The sequence below is a fragment of the Antedon bifida genome, chromosome 7, assembly GCF_963402885.1.
Source record: "Antedon bifida chromosome 7, ecAntBifi1.1, whole genome shotgun sequence".
Classification (NCBI taxonomy): Eukaryota; Metazoa; Echinodermata; class Crinoidea; order Comatulida; family Antedonidae; genus Antedon; species Antedon bifida.
The window spans coordinates 21,587,739-21,600,380 of NC_136232.1; the positions used below are offsets into that span (position 1 = coordinate 21,587,739).

General features: G+C 35.2%; 3 protein-coding genes and 1 long non-coding RNA gene across 6 annotated transcripts in view; 1 reads left to right on the forward strand and 3 right to left on the reverse strand.

Annotated features, from left to right (window-relative positions):
* LOC144848557 (glutathione S-transferase 3, mitochondrial-like) overlaps positions 1-1,668 on the reverse strand; it is a 75,039-nt gene extending 73,371 nt beyond the window's left edge. For all 3 annotated transcript variants that reach the window (XR_013613863.1, XR_013613862.1, XM_078705364.1), the window contains exons 1-4: positions 1,495-1,668; positions 1,043-1,107; positions 649-706; positions 282-354 (exon numbers count right to left, since the gene is read on the reverse strand). Coding sequence is in view for 1 of the 3 variants with exons in the window: in XM_078705364.1 (XP_078561490.1) it covers positions 282-354; positions 649-706; positions 1,043-1,107; positions 1,495-1,614 (316 nt within the window). In the remaining 2 variants the exon portion in view is untranslated. The remainder of the gene's footprint in view (positions 1-281; positions 355-648; positions 707-1,042; positions 1,108-1,494) is intronic.
* LOC144848575 (uncharacterized) overlaps positions 1-12,642 on the forward strand; it is a 76,713-nt gene that overhangs the window by 28,793 nt on the left and 35,278 nt on the right. The gene's annotated exons all lie outside the window — the stretch shown is intronic.
* LOC144848269 (cell adhesion molecule 2-like) lies at positions 4,172-4,837 on the reverse strand. Its single transcript, XM_078704981.1, has one exon. The coding sequence runs from the start codon at positions 4,835-4,837 to the stop codon at positions 4,172-4,174; it is 666 nt and encodes a 221-aa protein (XP_078561107.1).
* On the reverse strand, positions 5,124-7,814 carry LOC144848270 (uncharacterized). The gene has a single exon (XM_078704982.1). It carries the CDS (start codon positions 7,812-7,814, stop codon positions 6,294-6,296), a length of 1,521 nt encoding a protein of 506 aa, XP_078561108.1. The 3' UTR covers positions 5,124-6,293.

Here is a 12,642-nt window from a genome sequence, read left to right on the forward strand (position 1 = left end):
TCATGCCGCAATTGCATAGTCGGTGTAAGAATGTTTTTGTGCCTCGTACTAGTTAACTTGTTATTGTTTTATTATTGTAACTCCTTAAATTGTTAAAAATAAATAGATTTTTTATTTAATAAAGAATAAAATAACTTCCTTTAAGAAAACCACAGTTTAGTGCCCAGATAGTGAGTAAAACTTGTAAGTATTTTGGTAATTCTTTGACTATATGAATCTAGATCACGGTATTCCAGTAGTGTACCAATTATTGTAAACTTAAAAATATAGTCTTTACTTACCACCAGTGTAGTAGCCATAAGCGTAAGAGAACCGACTACAAACCCAAATCACACCGCATACTGCACTAAAAATCTGTAAAAACACAGTGATACAAAATAAATGTTTTTTTAGTGACTTAGGGACAACATTTTAAAGCATTGTATAGATAGTGTTTTGCCTTGTGGCATTAACACTAACAATGCGTTTTGATGCAAGCAAACTCTGTCTACACTATCAAAGATTAAGAATATGATGTTCCCATATACGGACGGGATGGTGTCATAGCACTACCATATTTGGGCATATCATTACCATATTTGGGCATATCATTACCATATTTGGCCATATCACTACCATATTTGTCAAAAGAAAAACAGTAATACATACCGGATGTTGAATTCCACCAATTAAAAGGAACACTAGAAAATGTGGAACTTGTTCAAGTCTATAAAATAGAAGGTTTATACAATAGTATCAGAGTTTAAAGGTCAACCAATCAGCCGTTTACATCTCTGATAATGATGAACTAGTATGATATCATTAAATTATCATTATCCATAAATAACAACAGTTACAGACAACAATTATGTTTTGCTTGACAGAAATGATTTTAACTTTTATTTACGATCAGAATAAATTGGTGAAAAACATTTAATTATTATTTTGTTTTGCGAGAATCAAATTATACCATTCTTTTGAAACATTATATATCTTCTTCCCATCATTTAAAAAAAAATCCTCTGTCATCATCACAAAGAAAACAAAAATTGTTAAAGCTTACGTGTTCTGATGAGCTCTTTGGTAGCAGTTAAAAATAGGTTCTTTCGTATCATACATTACTGGATACTAGAGAAAAGATGAAAAATAAAGAATGACGAATGCTTGTTGGTTTTGATCTATTTTAGTTCTATATTATTATTATTAGCCTAGGCCTAGTTAGGCCTAGGCCGCCTAGGCCTAGTTATATAACTTTATAACATTTTATTTTTAGAGTAGGCTTTAGTTTTAAAAAAGAGTAGATATAGCTAGGCCTAATTATTATTATTAATTTATTGAGAAAAGTCTGTGAGAGTAAGGAGTAAAACTAAAGCCTAGCTAGTAATAGTTAGGCCTAGGCCCAGTACTCTTCTTAATTAACAGCAGCGTCTGCCCCCACCACTCCGCCGTACAAACAACCGGCTTTGGCTGGGCATACAATAAAATACAGGCCTAGCCTAGGCATAGTTTACTTACTTTTACTCCATATTTCTTTCGAGCCTGGCCAACTTTAACACCAAGAAATGCAACCATAACCCAGCTATACAATGCTGTTAAAACAACATAACCATAATGTGGCGAAAGAACAGTTACCATTATTATTTCTTTCTTTTGTCGTAAAAAATGTGCAAAACCTCGCGATCATGAGGATTTTTATTTACTCTGCTGGGGCGCCCTCAACGAAACTAACAAAGTTCTGACGAGGGCTAAGATAAGGAGAGATAACTGGGAAAAGACAATAATAATAGAAACAGGTAAAAAATTAACTACAAAATGCTTTAAACCAGACAATACATAATTATTTATTAACACATGTTTACGTAGTGTGTAATGTTGCGCGCGTTGAAAAAAATGATTTCTAGCAGGAACGAAATATATTTCCAAGATATCATTTCCGGATCGTTTTAATTCCATCGAAATAGTCTTAATTACGCACGAACTCCGTAAATTGTAAATTAATTTAATTGTGTTTAGCATTTATGTACAAATTTCAAAATTAGTTATTTATCAGAAATATAGCAACTTCCTATAGGGTCTGAACATTTCGGAAAATTAATATAGGACAACACATTAATATAAAATTTAAATGCAGAAACGAAGACAGCTAGAAAGAGATTGGTAGTCTTTATGAGACGTGCATCTTCTAAAATGTACAGCTTAGCACCAGTATTATTAGGACACGTGATGTAAACGTTTTTGTTGTGTTCAACCTATTCAGAGAATAAATGGTTCTGTTCACATTTTTTACACATTATACATTGTGTGTGGTGGGTAAAAGTGTTTAGCCGTTATATCATGAGGCGATTCAATGTACAAACTCGCACCTGCGACGTCACTATTTAACTCTGTATTATTATTGTGGGAGATATTATTTTTATTTACATTTTCTTATTGTGTCCTATTTTCTAAAGATGCGTCGATAGAAGGAGTAATCATGGTGTTGTTCTTTAAATAGAGTTGATTACATATAACACTAACTAGAATCAAACCAACTATACCGGAAACTAAGCCAATGATAATGATAACTCCTTTCCCTATAGTATCATCAGCCTCTCTAGCTACAGTTTGCATGGCATCCTCTTTTGTAGTTATTGTGGCATCCTCTTTAGTAGATCTCGTGGCATCCTCTTTAGTAGTTATCGTGGCATCCTCCTCAGTAGCTACCTTTGGCGTAGCATACTCTTCAGTAGCTACCGTTGTCATTGCATGCTCTCCAGTAGCTACCGTTGGCGTAGCATACTCTTCAGTAGCTACCGTTGGCGTAGCATACTCTTCAGTAGCTACCGTTATCGTGGCATGCTCTTTAGTAGCTACCGTTATCGTGGCATCCTCTCCTGTAGCTACCGTTATCGTGACATCCTCTTCAGTAGCTACCGTTGGCGTAGCATTCTCTTCAGTAGCTACCGTTGTCATTGCATGCTCTCCAGTAGCTACCGTTGGCGTAGCATACTTTTCAGTAGCTACCGTTATCGTGGCATCCTCTTCAGTAGCTACCGTTGGCGTAGCATACTCTTCAGTAGCTACCGTTGGCGTAGCATACTCCTCAGTAGCTACCGTTGGCGTAGCATACTCTTCAGTAGCTACCGTTGTCATTGCATGCTCTCCAGTAGCTACCGTTGGCGTAGCATACTTTTTAGTAGCTACCGTTATCGTGGCATACTCCTCAGTAGCTACCGTTGGCGTAGCATACTCTTCAGTAGCTACCGTTGTCATTGCATGCTCTCCAGTAGCTACCGTTGGCGTAGCATACTTTTCAGTAGCTACCGTTATCGTGGCATCCTCTTCAGTAGCTACCGTTATCGTGGCATCCTCTTCAGTAGCTACCGTTATCGTGGCATCCTCTTCAGTAGCTACCGTTATCGTGGCATCCTCTTCAGTAGCTACCGTTGGCGTAGCATATTCTTCAGTAGCTACCGTTGTCATTGCATGCTCTCCAGTAGCTACCGTTATCGTGGCATCCTCTTCAGTAGCTACCGTTGGCGAAGCATTCTCTTCAGTAGCTACCGTTGTCATTGCATCCTCTCCAGTAGCTACCGTTGGCGTAGCATACTCTTCAGTAGCTACCGTTATCGTGGCATCCTCTTCAGTAGCTACCGTTGTCATTGCATGCTCTCCAGTAGTTACTCTTGAAGTAGCGGTAGTTTCCACATCGTGTACAGTAGTTGTTGATGGTGACATAGTTGTAGACGACAATGTGGTGGGCTCTAATGTGGTTGACGCAATCGTTGTCGGTTCAATAGCCATTACACATACAGTATTATCAATTGTAAAATTATCTTTACCTTCTTCAATCTCATTCATAACTGAGCATTCTAGTAAACATGGAGTGACCGTCATGTTTTCAGGGATGATCAAATTGTCATCTATTATTATAACGTATACTGGTAACTTTGTTTCTCCATTTTTTAAAACTTGACAAGATACGTTAGAACCAAAAACATCGCATTCCTTTGGCAAGCCTTCGGAATCGTCCTGTTCAAGTGTCAGTGTTCCTTCACCTGGATCAATACATTCCATATCAGTGTCACCAAGACACAGACGCCATTTAAATTGAGTAGCCTCAGGATTTGAAACAGCTCCACACGTAAATGAAGCGTTTCCATTATAGATTTCAACGGTAGGTTTATGTTTGACGTTCATTGTTTTGGAACATTCATAAGGAAGGCGTATTGAATATCTGGTTGTCAACAGTACATCTTAACACAGCACCGTCATCTTCTGCAGTAAAAGTAAAAGAGGTTGAACTGGTACTTCCTTGATTATAGAAGTCAGGATCAACAATTCCACTCAACAGTGTGTTGGAATTACTCGTTAAATTCATTTCCACCTTTGGTATCAAACCTGCAAAATAACAGGTGAAAGATACATCCTCTCCAGCTACTGTAGGGTTTAAACCCACAGTACATGTTGGTGACATTGGCTCTTTGTAAACATTAAGTTCAGCTTCAGGATCACTTGCATCGACTAACGTTCCAGCATTGCTAATGATTGAGCACTGGTACTCTTTGCCTCCTTCCTTTATGGTAACTCCTGTAATGTGTAAGTTGTATGTTCCTTCGGCATTATCACCAGTAATTTTATAACGATCAGGCATATCTACACTTGATTCTATCGTTCTGTTTTCGCTGTATTTAACTGATATTTGTTGATATCGATGCCAAATTACCGTGTTACCTCCAAGTTCCTTTACGGTGCAATATAAAGTTACGTTTCCTCCTTCAATTGCATTAGTGTCTTGAGGACCAACAATAATTGTAGAAGCATCTACCAACAAACAGATACAACACTGGACAACCACTAGTATAAATTGATAGCACATGACGAAAATAGTTAGACGTTAATAGAATGATTAAAAACACACTTATTGAAATACATACATACTGAACCATTAATGATAGTATTAATAAAATATTAGTTCAGTATAATTAATTGATCACATCATATAGTCACTATATTATGATCTTGCATTTTATTGAATACGCCCTCTCTCGGCAATACGACTATATGATTTTCTCTCGATTAGAAACGTCATATTACTGCTCTCACGCCAAACATTGTCTATCTTCTTGACAATAAGTACCTAGTTTAAATTAGACTATTTTTTTTTTACAGACACGTTGGAAAAACATAATTATTTCCACAATATTTATTACAATTTGGAAATTAACAAATCCTTGCTTAAAATACCTACCAAAATTAGGTACCGTAAAACCTCGAAAAGAAGTTTCCTCTGTGGTTTTAAAAGGTAATCTCGAAAAGAAGCCCATCTCTGAATCAATGCCACTGGGCTTAATTCAAGATACAGTAGTATAGGATTCTTTTTTAGATAGACTGTCAAAGGAATAGAAATATATGATCGTGTTAACATACTGTATTAATATATTAATGATTTACAACCCTTATCTAAAAAATATTTTGTTTTCAAAATGGTACTTTGATTGCACCTTTATCTTCTTCTTGTCTGCTTCTTTGGCAAATATGTAAATTTGGCAGAGAATATATAAAAAATCATATTATTGTAGTCTACAATGATTTTTCTGATTTTCTGATTGAATTTTCTACTAGAAAACTAGTGTAGCATTAATTCAAAACATCTACAGCAATTTTCATTGTTTAGTTTGAAAAAGTACCGAAACAAATCCATCTCGAAAAGAAGCCCATCTCGAAAAAGGCCCACCCAAGAGTCTTAAAAAAGAAGCCCAGCCCATGGGCTTCTTTTCCGTTACAGTATTTCAGTTGTTTGTCTTGTAATACAATAGAGGAACTACACTGCAACAAAATTATTTAATTTGTACTTCCAGGTCATTAGGCATCAAGCCTTACGAATATGCGTAATTGCGTCACTGCGCATGTATTTTATTTAGGTTGTTTGTTCAATACTTCTAAAGTAGAGGATTGTTTATTTCATAGTTGAGCTGAAATTGAGCTGTTCTATTCACATTACAATGGTTTGAACGCTTTTGCCTATTTGAGTTGTTACATGGTAAAAGAAAAACTCCACGAACGTTCTGCTTCCATAAAAAACATTGTCACGTTTATCACCTGAAGCACTATAGAGGTTTATATTCAATTCTAACTTCCATGTTGATACAAGAGGGAACTTGAAATAATGCGTGGGACAACTGATTTGCGTTCTATGCAGGTATTACGGAATCTGGGCCTAACCTATACTGAATAGTTTTGTTAAAAATTTGTTTTATTTATTTCCTTTCTGGTTCTATTATTATCAAATACAGTGTGTGCTTGATATACTCTTTTGTTGGTTTTCATTGTTATTATGATGTTGGTGTCAATTCCATGTACGCGCTAGCACCTGTGACGTCACCGGTTGTTAATTCCATGTAATTGTCATTGTTGGGAGATATTTTGTTTACATTTTCGTATTCTGGTTCTGTCGTTTCCGTCATGTCTTGAGCTGCTTTATTAGCATGAGTTATGGTGGTTGTGTGTTTCAGACGCGTTAATCCAATAACAAGTACAAGAAGACAAAGGAGACCACAAGTAACAAATCCAATAATAAAGTAAACCCAACCATCTAAGCTTCCATCACAACTACAGTCGACAGGGTTCTTAGTTGACATTTGATCACTTTTCATTTCGGAATCGGTAGGCCTAAATGTTCTAGTTGACAACAGAGAAAATGACATAGGTTTTGATGTTTCAGCCAGAATCCTTGTCGGTTCAATAGCCATTACACATATAGTATTATCAATGGTAAAATTATCTTTACCTTCTCCAATCTCATTCATAACTGAGCATTCTAGTAAACATGATGTGACCGTCATGTTGTTAGGGATGGTTAAATGTTCATCTATCAGTATGACGTATACTGGTAATTCAATTTCATCATTTTTTAAAACTTGACAAGATACATAAGAACCAAAAACCTCACATTCAGTCGGCAAGCCTTCTTCCGAATCTTGCTGTTCAAGTGTCAGTGTTCCTTCACCTGGATCAATACATTCCATATCAGTGTCTCCAAGACACAGACTCCATTTGAATCGAGTAGCATTTGGATTAGAAACAGCTCCACACGTAAACGAAGCGTTTCCATCAGACAGCGTCCCATTTTGAGTGATTTCAACGATAGGTTTATGTTTAACATTTAATGTCACAGAACATTCATAAGGCGTATTTAATATCTGGTTGTCAACAGTGCATCTTAGCACGACACCATCATCTTCTGCTGCAACAACGAACGAATGTGATACGGTACTTGTTCCGGGACCGGAGTCTGGATCAACAATTTCATTAAACAGAGTGTTAGAATTACTAGTTAAATTCATTTCTACATTTGGTATTCTGCTTCCAAAGGTACACTGAAAGGTGACAGTATCTCCTTCTTGTAAATTATCATACGATTCCACGGTACAAGTTAGTGGTGATATTGGCTCCTCATAGACAGTAAGTAAAGCAGCGTCACTATCTACTAATACTTCGTCATTTTTGTCGAATATTGCACACTCGTATTCTCCTCCATCAATTCTGTTTGCAATTATTCCTGTAATTTTTAAGTTAAAGGTTCCTTCGGTATCATCACCAGTAATCTCAAAACGCTCAGGCTGCAAGAAAGTTGGTGCTACTATCGTTCTATTTTCACTATATTTAGTATCTTGTGTGAGTTCCCTCCAAACTACCGTGTTACCTCCAAGTCCATCTACTGTGCAATACAAAGTTATGTTACCTCCTACAATTGCGTCAGTGTCTTGAGGCCCAACAGTGATAGTAGCGGCATTAGCCAACATACAAAGAGTATAACACGAAAGAAGAAACAGTAGTATCGCATTAGAGGACATTCTTGAGTGTGACATGGTAATAGAAAAACTCCACGAACGTTCTGCTTCCATTAGAGACTTGCTACGTAAGATTATTTATCTACCTGATGCACTATAGAGGGTTTATATTCAATTATTTCTAACTTCCATTTTGTTGAAACAAGAGGAAACTAGAAATAATGCGTGGAATAACTGGTTTGAGTTCTTTGCATTTATTACGGAATCTGGGCTAGCCTATACTGAAGTGTTTTGTTACATACTTGTTTTATTCACTTCCTTCCTGGTTCTATTATTATACAAATACCGTGTGTGCTTTATATACACCTTTGTCTGTTTTCGTTGTTATTATGATGATGGTGTCAATTCCATGTACGCACTCACACCCGTGACGTCACTGATTGTTAAGTCCATGTAATTGTCATTGTTGGGAGATATTTTGTTTACATTTTCGTATTCTGGTTCCTGCGTTTCCGTCATGTCTTGAGCTGCTTTATTAGCAGTTATGTTGGTTTTGTGTTTCAGACGCGTCAATACAATAAAAATTAAAAGAAGACAAAGAACACCACAAGTAAATCCAATGATAAAGTAAACCCAACCATCTAAACTTCCATCACAACTACAGTCAACAGGGTCCTTAGTTAAATATATTTGATCACTTGTCATTTCGGAATCGGTAGGCCTAAATGTCCTAGTTAACAATTTAGAAAATGACGTAGGTTTTGATGTTTCACCCAGAATTGTTGTCGGGTTAATAGCCATTACGCATATAGTGTCATCAATGGTAAAATTATCTTTACCTTCTCCAATCTCATTTATAACTGAGCATTCTAGTAAGCATGGCGTCACCGTCATGTTGTCAGGGATGATCAAGTTGTCATCTATTATTATGACGTATACTGGTAATTCTGTTTCTCCATTTTTAAAAACATGATATACCATAGAAACAAAAACCGCGCATTCGTTTAACAAGCCCCTTGTTTCAAGTGTCAGTGTTCCTTCACCAGGATCAATACAGTCTGTTACAGTGTCTCCAAGACACAGACTCCATTTGGATTGAGTATAGCATCAGGATTTGAAACAGCTCCACACGTAAATGAAACGTTACCGTGAGGTAGCATCCCATTTTGAGTGATTTCAACGATAGGTTTATGTTTAACATACAATGTCACAGAACAATCATAAGGCGTTTTGAATATCTGGTTATCAACAGTACATCTTAAAACAGCACCATTATCGTCTGGTGTTGCAGTAAAAGAGATTGAACTGGTACTTCCTTGATTGATGAATACCGGATCAACAATTCCACTTAACAGTGTGTTGGAATTATTCGTTAAATTCATTTCTACCTTTGGTATCAAACTTTTAAAATCACAGGTAAAGATAATGTTATCTCCTGCGTGTATAGTATTTAAATCCACAGTACACGTTGGTGACATTGGCTCCTCGTGAACATTAAGTTCAGCTGCCGGCTCACTTGCATCGACGAACGCACCATCACTGCTCATGATTGAGCACTGGTACTGTTGGCCTCCTTCGTCCAATATGGTAACTCCTGTGATTTGTAAGTTGTATGTTCCCTCAGCATCATCACCAGTAATTTTATAACGATCAGGCATATTTAGACTCGATTCTATCGTTCTGTTTTCACTGTATTTCACTGATATGTCTTGATATCGATGCCAAATGACCGTGTTACCTCCCAGATTGTCTACGGTGCAATACAAAGTTACGTTGCGTCCTTCAATTCCAATAGTGTCCTGAGGACCAACAGTAATTGTGGAAGCATCGACCAACAAACACTGGACGAGCAACACGAGTATAAATTGATAGTACATGATGTGTATGTATAGTCGAAGAGAATGTATTAGTACTAAACGTTTAAGTTACATAAGATCACGTCGCACCGTTAACCAACAGCTTTGTGACCTATAAAGCGGTTTAATTCATTTATGTAAAGTTAGTCGTGTGATAATTTTCTGAATAAAATGTTCTACTTCCTTTTTCAAATTCAATTAAAGTGAGAGTTGCCATTTAAAAAAATATAAATCATAGGGCCTCTATATGGGATTTTAGTAATATAAACTATGCCACTTAGCCACGACCTGAAATGCATAATACTATTTGTAGGCCTACCTAATGTTGTACAGTTAAGATTGGAAAAAATAATAATGAAATATAATTAATGATTATGCCAACATTCTACCAACTATTAAAAACTATGCTGATACTCACAACATTTTACGTTCGGAACCATACATTTGAAAACAAATATAGGAGAATGCATTGTATAGCACTTGGTAAATTCTGGATTCTAAATTACGATATTAATAATTAACTGATAATATATCAAGACTTAATTTTATCAAGGTAAGTCATAAAGAAAATGAATTATTTCATTCTGTTATCAATGCCAACCAAATCAATTGTAAAGCAATTATTGTAAAATATAAAACTAATTTTAAATTTTTGTATGTAGGCCTACTGTTTCGTATGTTTTTCACCGTTTCCAACCCTCTTGAAACAATTTTTAGGCGTTCCATATGCGATACAATGTCAAAATGTTGGCTACAATATTTTAGGTCATAACCTGATTTCTCACTACGAAAGTAATTGAGTGTGTTCCGTAAACGCTTTAGTCGTGTACAACGCCATCTACCGGTGGTTCGGGGAACATTGCGTCCAGTAAATTCTCGAGGAGTTTGATATTAACTGTGTGTGGCAACACTCGCGTTTGGAAATAAGTAAATAAAAGTCATCTACTGGGATTCGAACTCACGAAGATAGTCCACATCATCAGGAGACTACGTTTTACACGCGGCGCCACGTAACTTGCTTGAAAAATAATTAAACTAAACTATTTGAACTATGTATACATAGCGCCCTCATTTGGTTATTATAGATGCGACGAAATACTGTGATTGGTAGTAAGTAACCTGGAACGCGCGGCGCGCTGAACATCCGGTGATTCGGCTTATTATTATTCGGCCTACCTGATAATAATATTATTATTAATTTAGGCTTATTGATGGAAATTCTTCTGTTAATTGAAAAGACCTAGGTCTAAGTGAATTATAATTTTATATTTTCTGGATGAGACACCGTTTCTCTGGATCTTGAAATAGAAAAAAAGTATTGATGGCTCAATTATTTGTTTTAAATAGTATGTAGACTAAAATCTTATTCACAATTAATGTTTATAATGACAATATTTATTCATTTAATATGGTTTTGTTTATTTACACTCCCAATTCATTCTGTATATATGTGAAAGACACAGCTGCTGTTAACAATCAATTGATTCAATATGTATTAAAGTTTTATTTATTTCTTTTTATTTATATTTACATATAATATTTTTGGTATCATAGCAGTGTTCTCCGGTTTTACCAGCAAGATTAACTGGTATAAACTGCTTTCAATCTGTATTAAAAATTCTGTAAACACCTGTCCTAGTACTACTACAATTAAAGTGAGAGTTGCCATTTTTAAAATATAAACCATAGGGCCATATGGGATTTTAGTAACATAAACTATGCCATTAGCCCTGACCTGAAATGCAAAATACTTTTTGTAGGCCTACCTAATGTTGTACAGTTAAGATTGGAAAAAATAATACTGACATATAATTCTCAACGATATGCCAACATTCTCCAACTATTAAAAACTATTAACAACACCAATTTTGTAAAAATATAAAGCTAATTTTATTTTTTTAAAGAAAATCTTTTATATACATATTGTTAAAATAGTAGCCAGCTTCCATATCAATATCGCAAGCGAAGAGGAATGTACAAGTGTTGTAATAAGCGTAAAATAGGCCTAAATGTATCAAGATGACAAAAGATGACAAAAGCTGCCCAAATCAATTTCAAATTGTTACAACAAAATGTTAATCTTTACAAAAAAAAAGATAAAACTAAACTAAAAGAGAAAATGTAAAACATACTGTTCCATTTCGAACAGTCTGGTGACCACTCTAAAACTGTTGTTGAATCAACATTGTAACAAGATATTACAATATATACCTATGTTTTAAACAATAAAACGTGTAACCTGGGAAGAGTTAAATTATAATTTAACTCTTCCCTGGTGTAACTATCTCTTTAATTTAATTCAAATAAGGAATTCAGGTGCGAAAACAAATATCATATTGGTATGTTCTCTTCCGTCAATATTTAATTTAAAGAAATGCAGCAGGTAAAACCATTTCGTCGATTTGATCCATTTAACTATACCGAGGATGATATTAACTGCCTACATACACGTTTAAATCCATTTTGATATACAGTAGTACTAGCAGTAACGTTCAAACATTTTAATAACACTATTATACGAAGAGGGAAGCTTGCATACACAATTAAAAGTTACTGGACCGTTAATACAGAGTAGGTCAACAAACAATTGACGATTGATTTCATAACCACGGATGATCTGGAACTTAAGACGTTGTCGACTGCGCGTTAAACATGTACTGTCAATTTATACTATTTATTTATTTATTTACCAGATTTCTATAGCGCCCTTTTCATGAAAACTCATGCTCAAAGGCGCTTCACATCATAAAGACAAACATCATAAGCAATAATTACAAAAGTAACCTCAAATTATACGAAATCAGATTTCTTAAACTATGTCATAAATATTCTTACTGTACATTAATTAAAATCGCATAAAATAGAAAAATAAAATGAACGATATACAAAATAGGTCGGAATTTCTTAAACTACGATTACAAAAATATAATTTATTTACATATTAATTATTATTTCATTTAATTTTTTTTTTAATTTTTATTTTAGTTTAATTAAATTGATTAAAAATATGATTGCACAATAATTGACCAAACAAA

Coding starts and splice junctions, on each gene's coding strand:
- LOC144848269 (XM_078704981.1), bottom strand. CDS start 4,837: ATGTGCTATCAATTTATACTAGTGGTTGTCCAGTGTTGTATCTGTTTG.
- LOC144848270 (XM_078704982.1), bottom strand. CDS start 7,814: ATGTCCTCTAATGCGATACTACTGTTTCTTCTTTCGTGTTATACTCTT.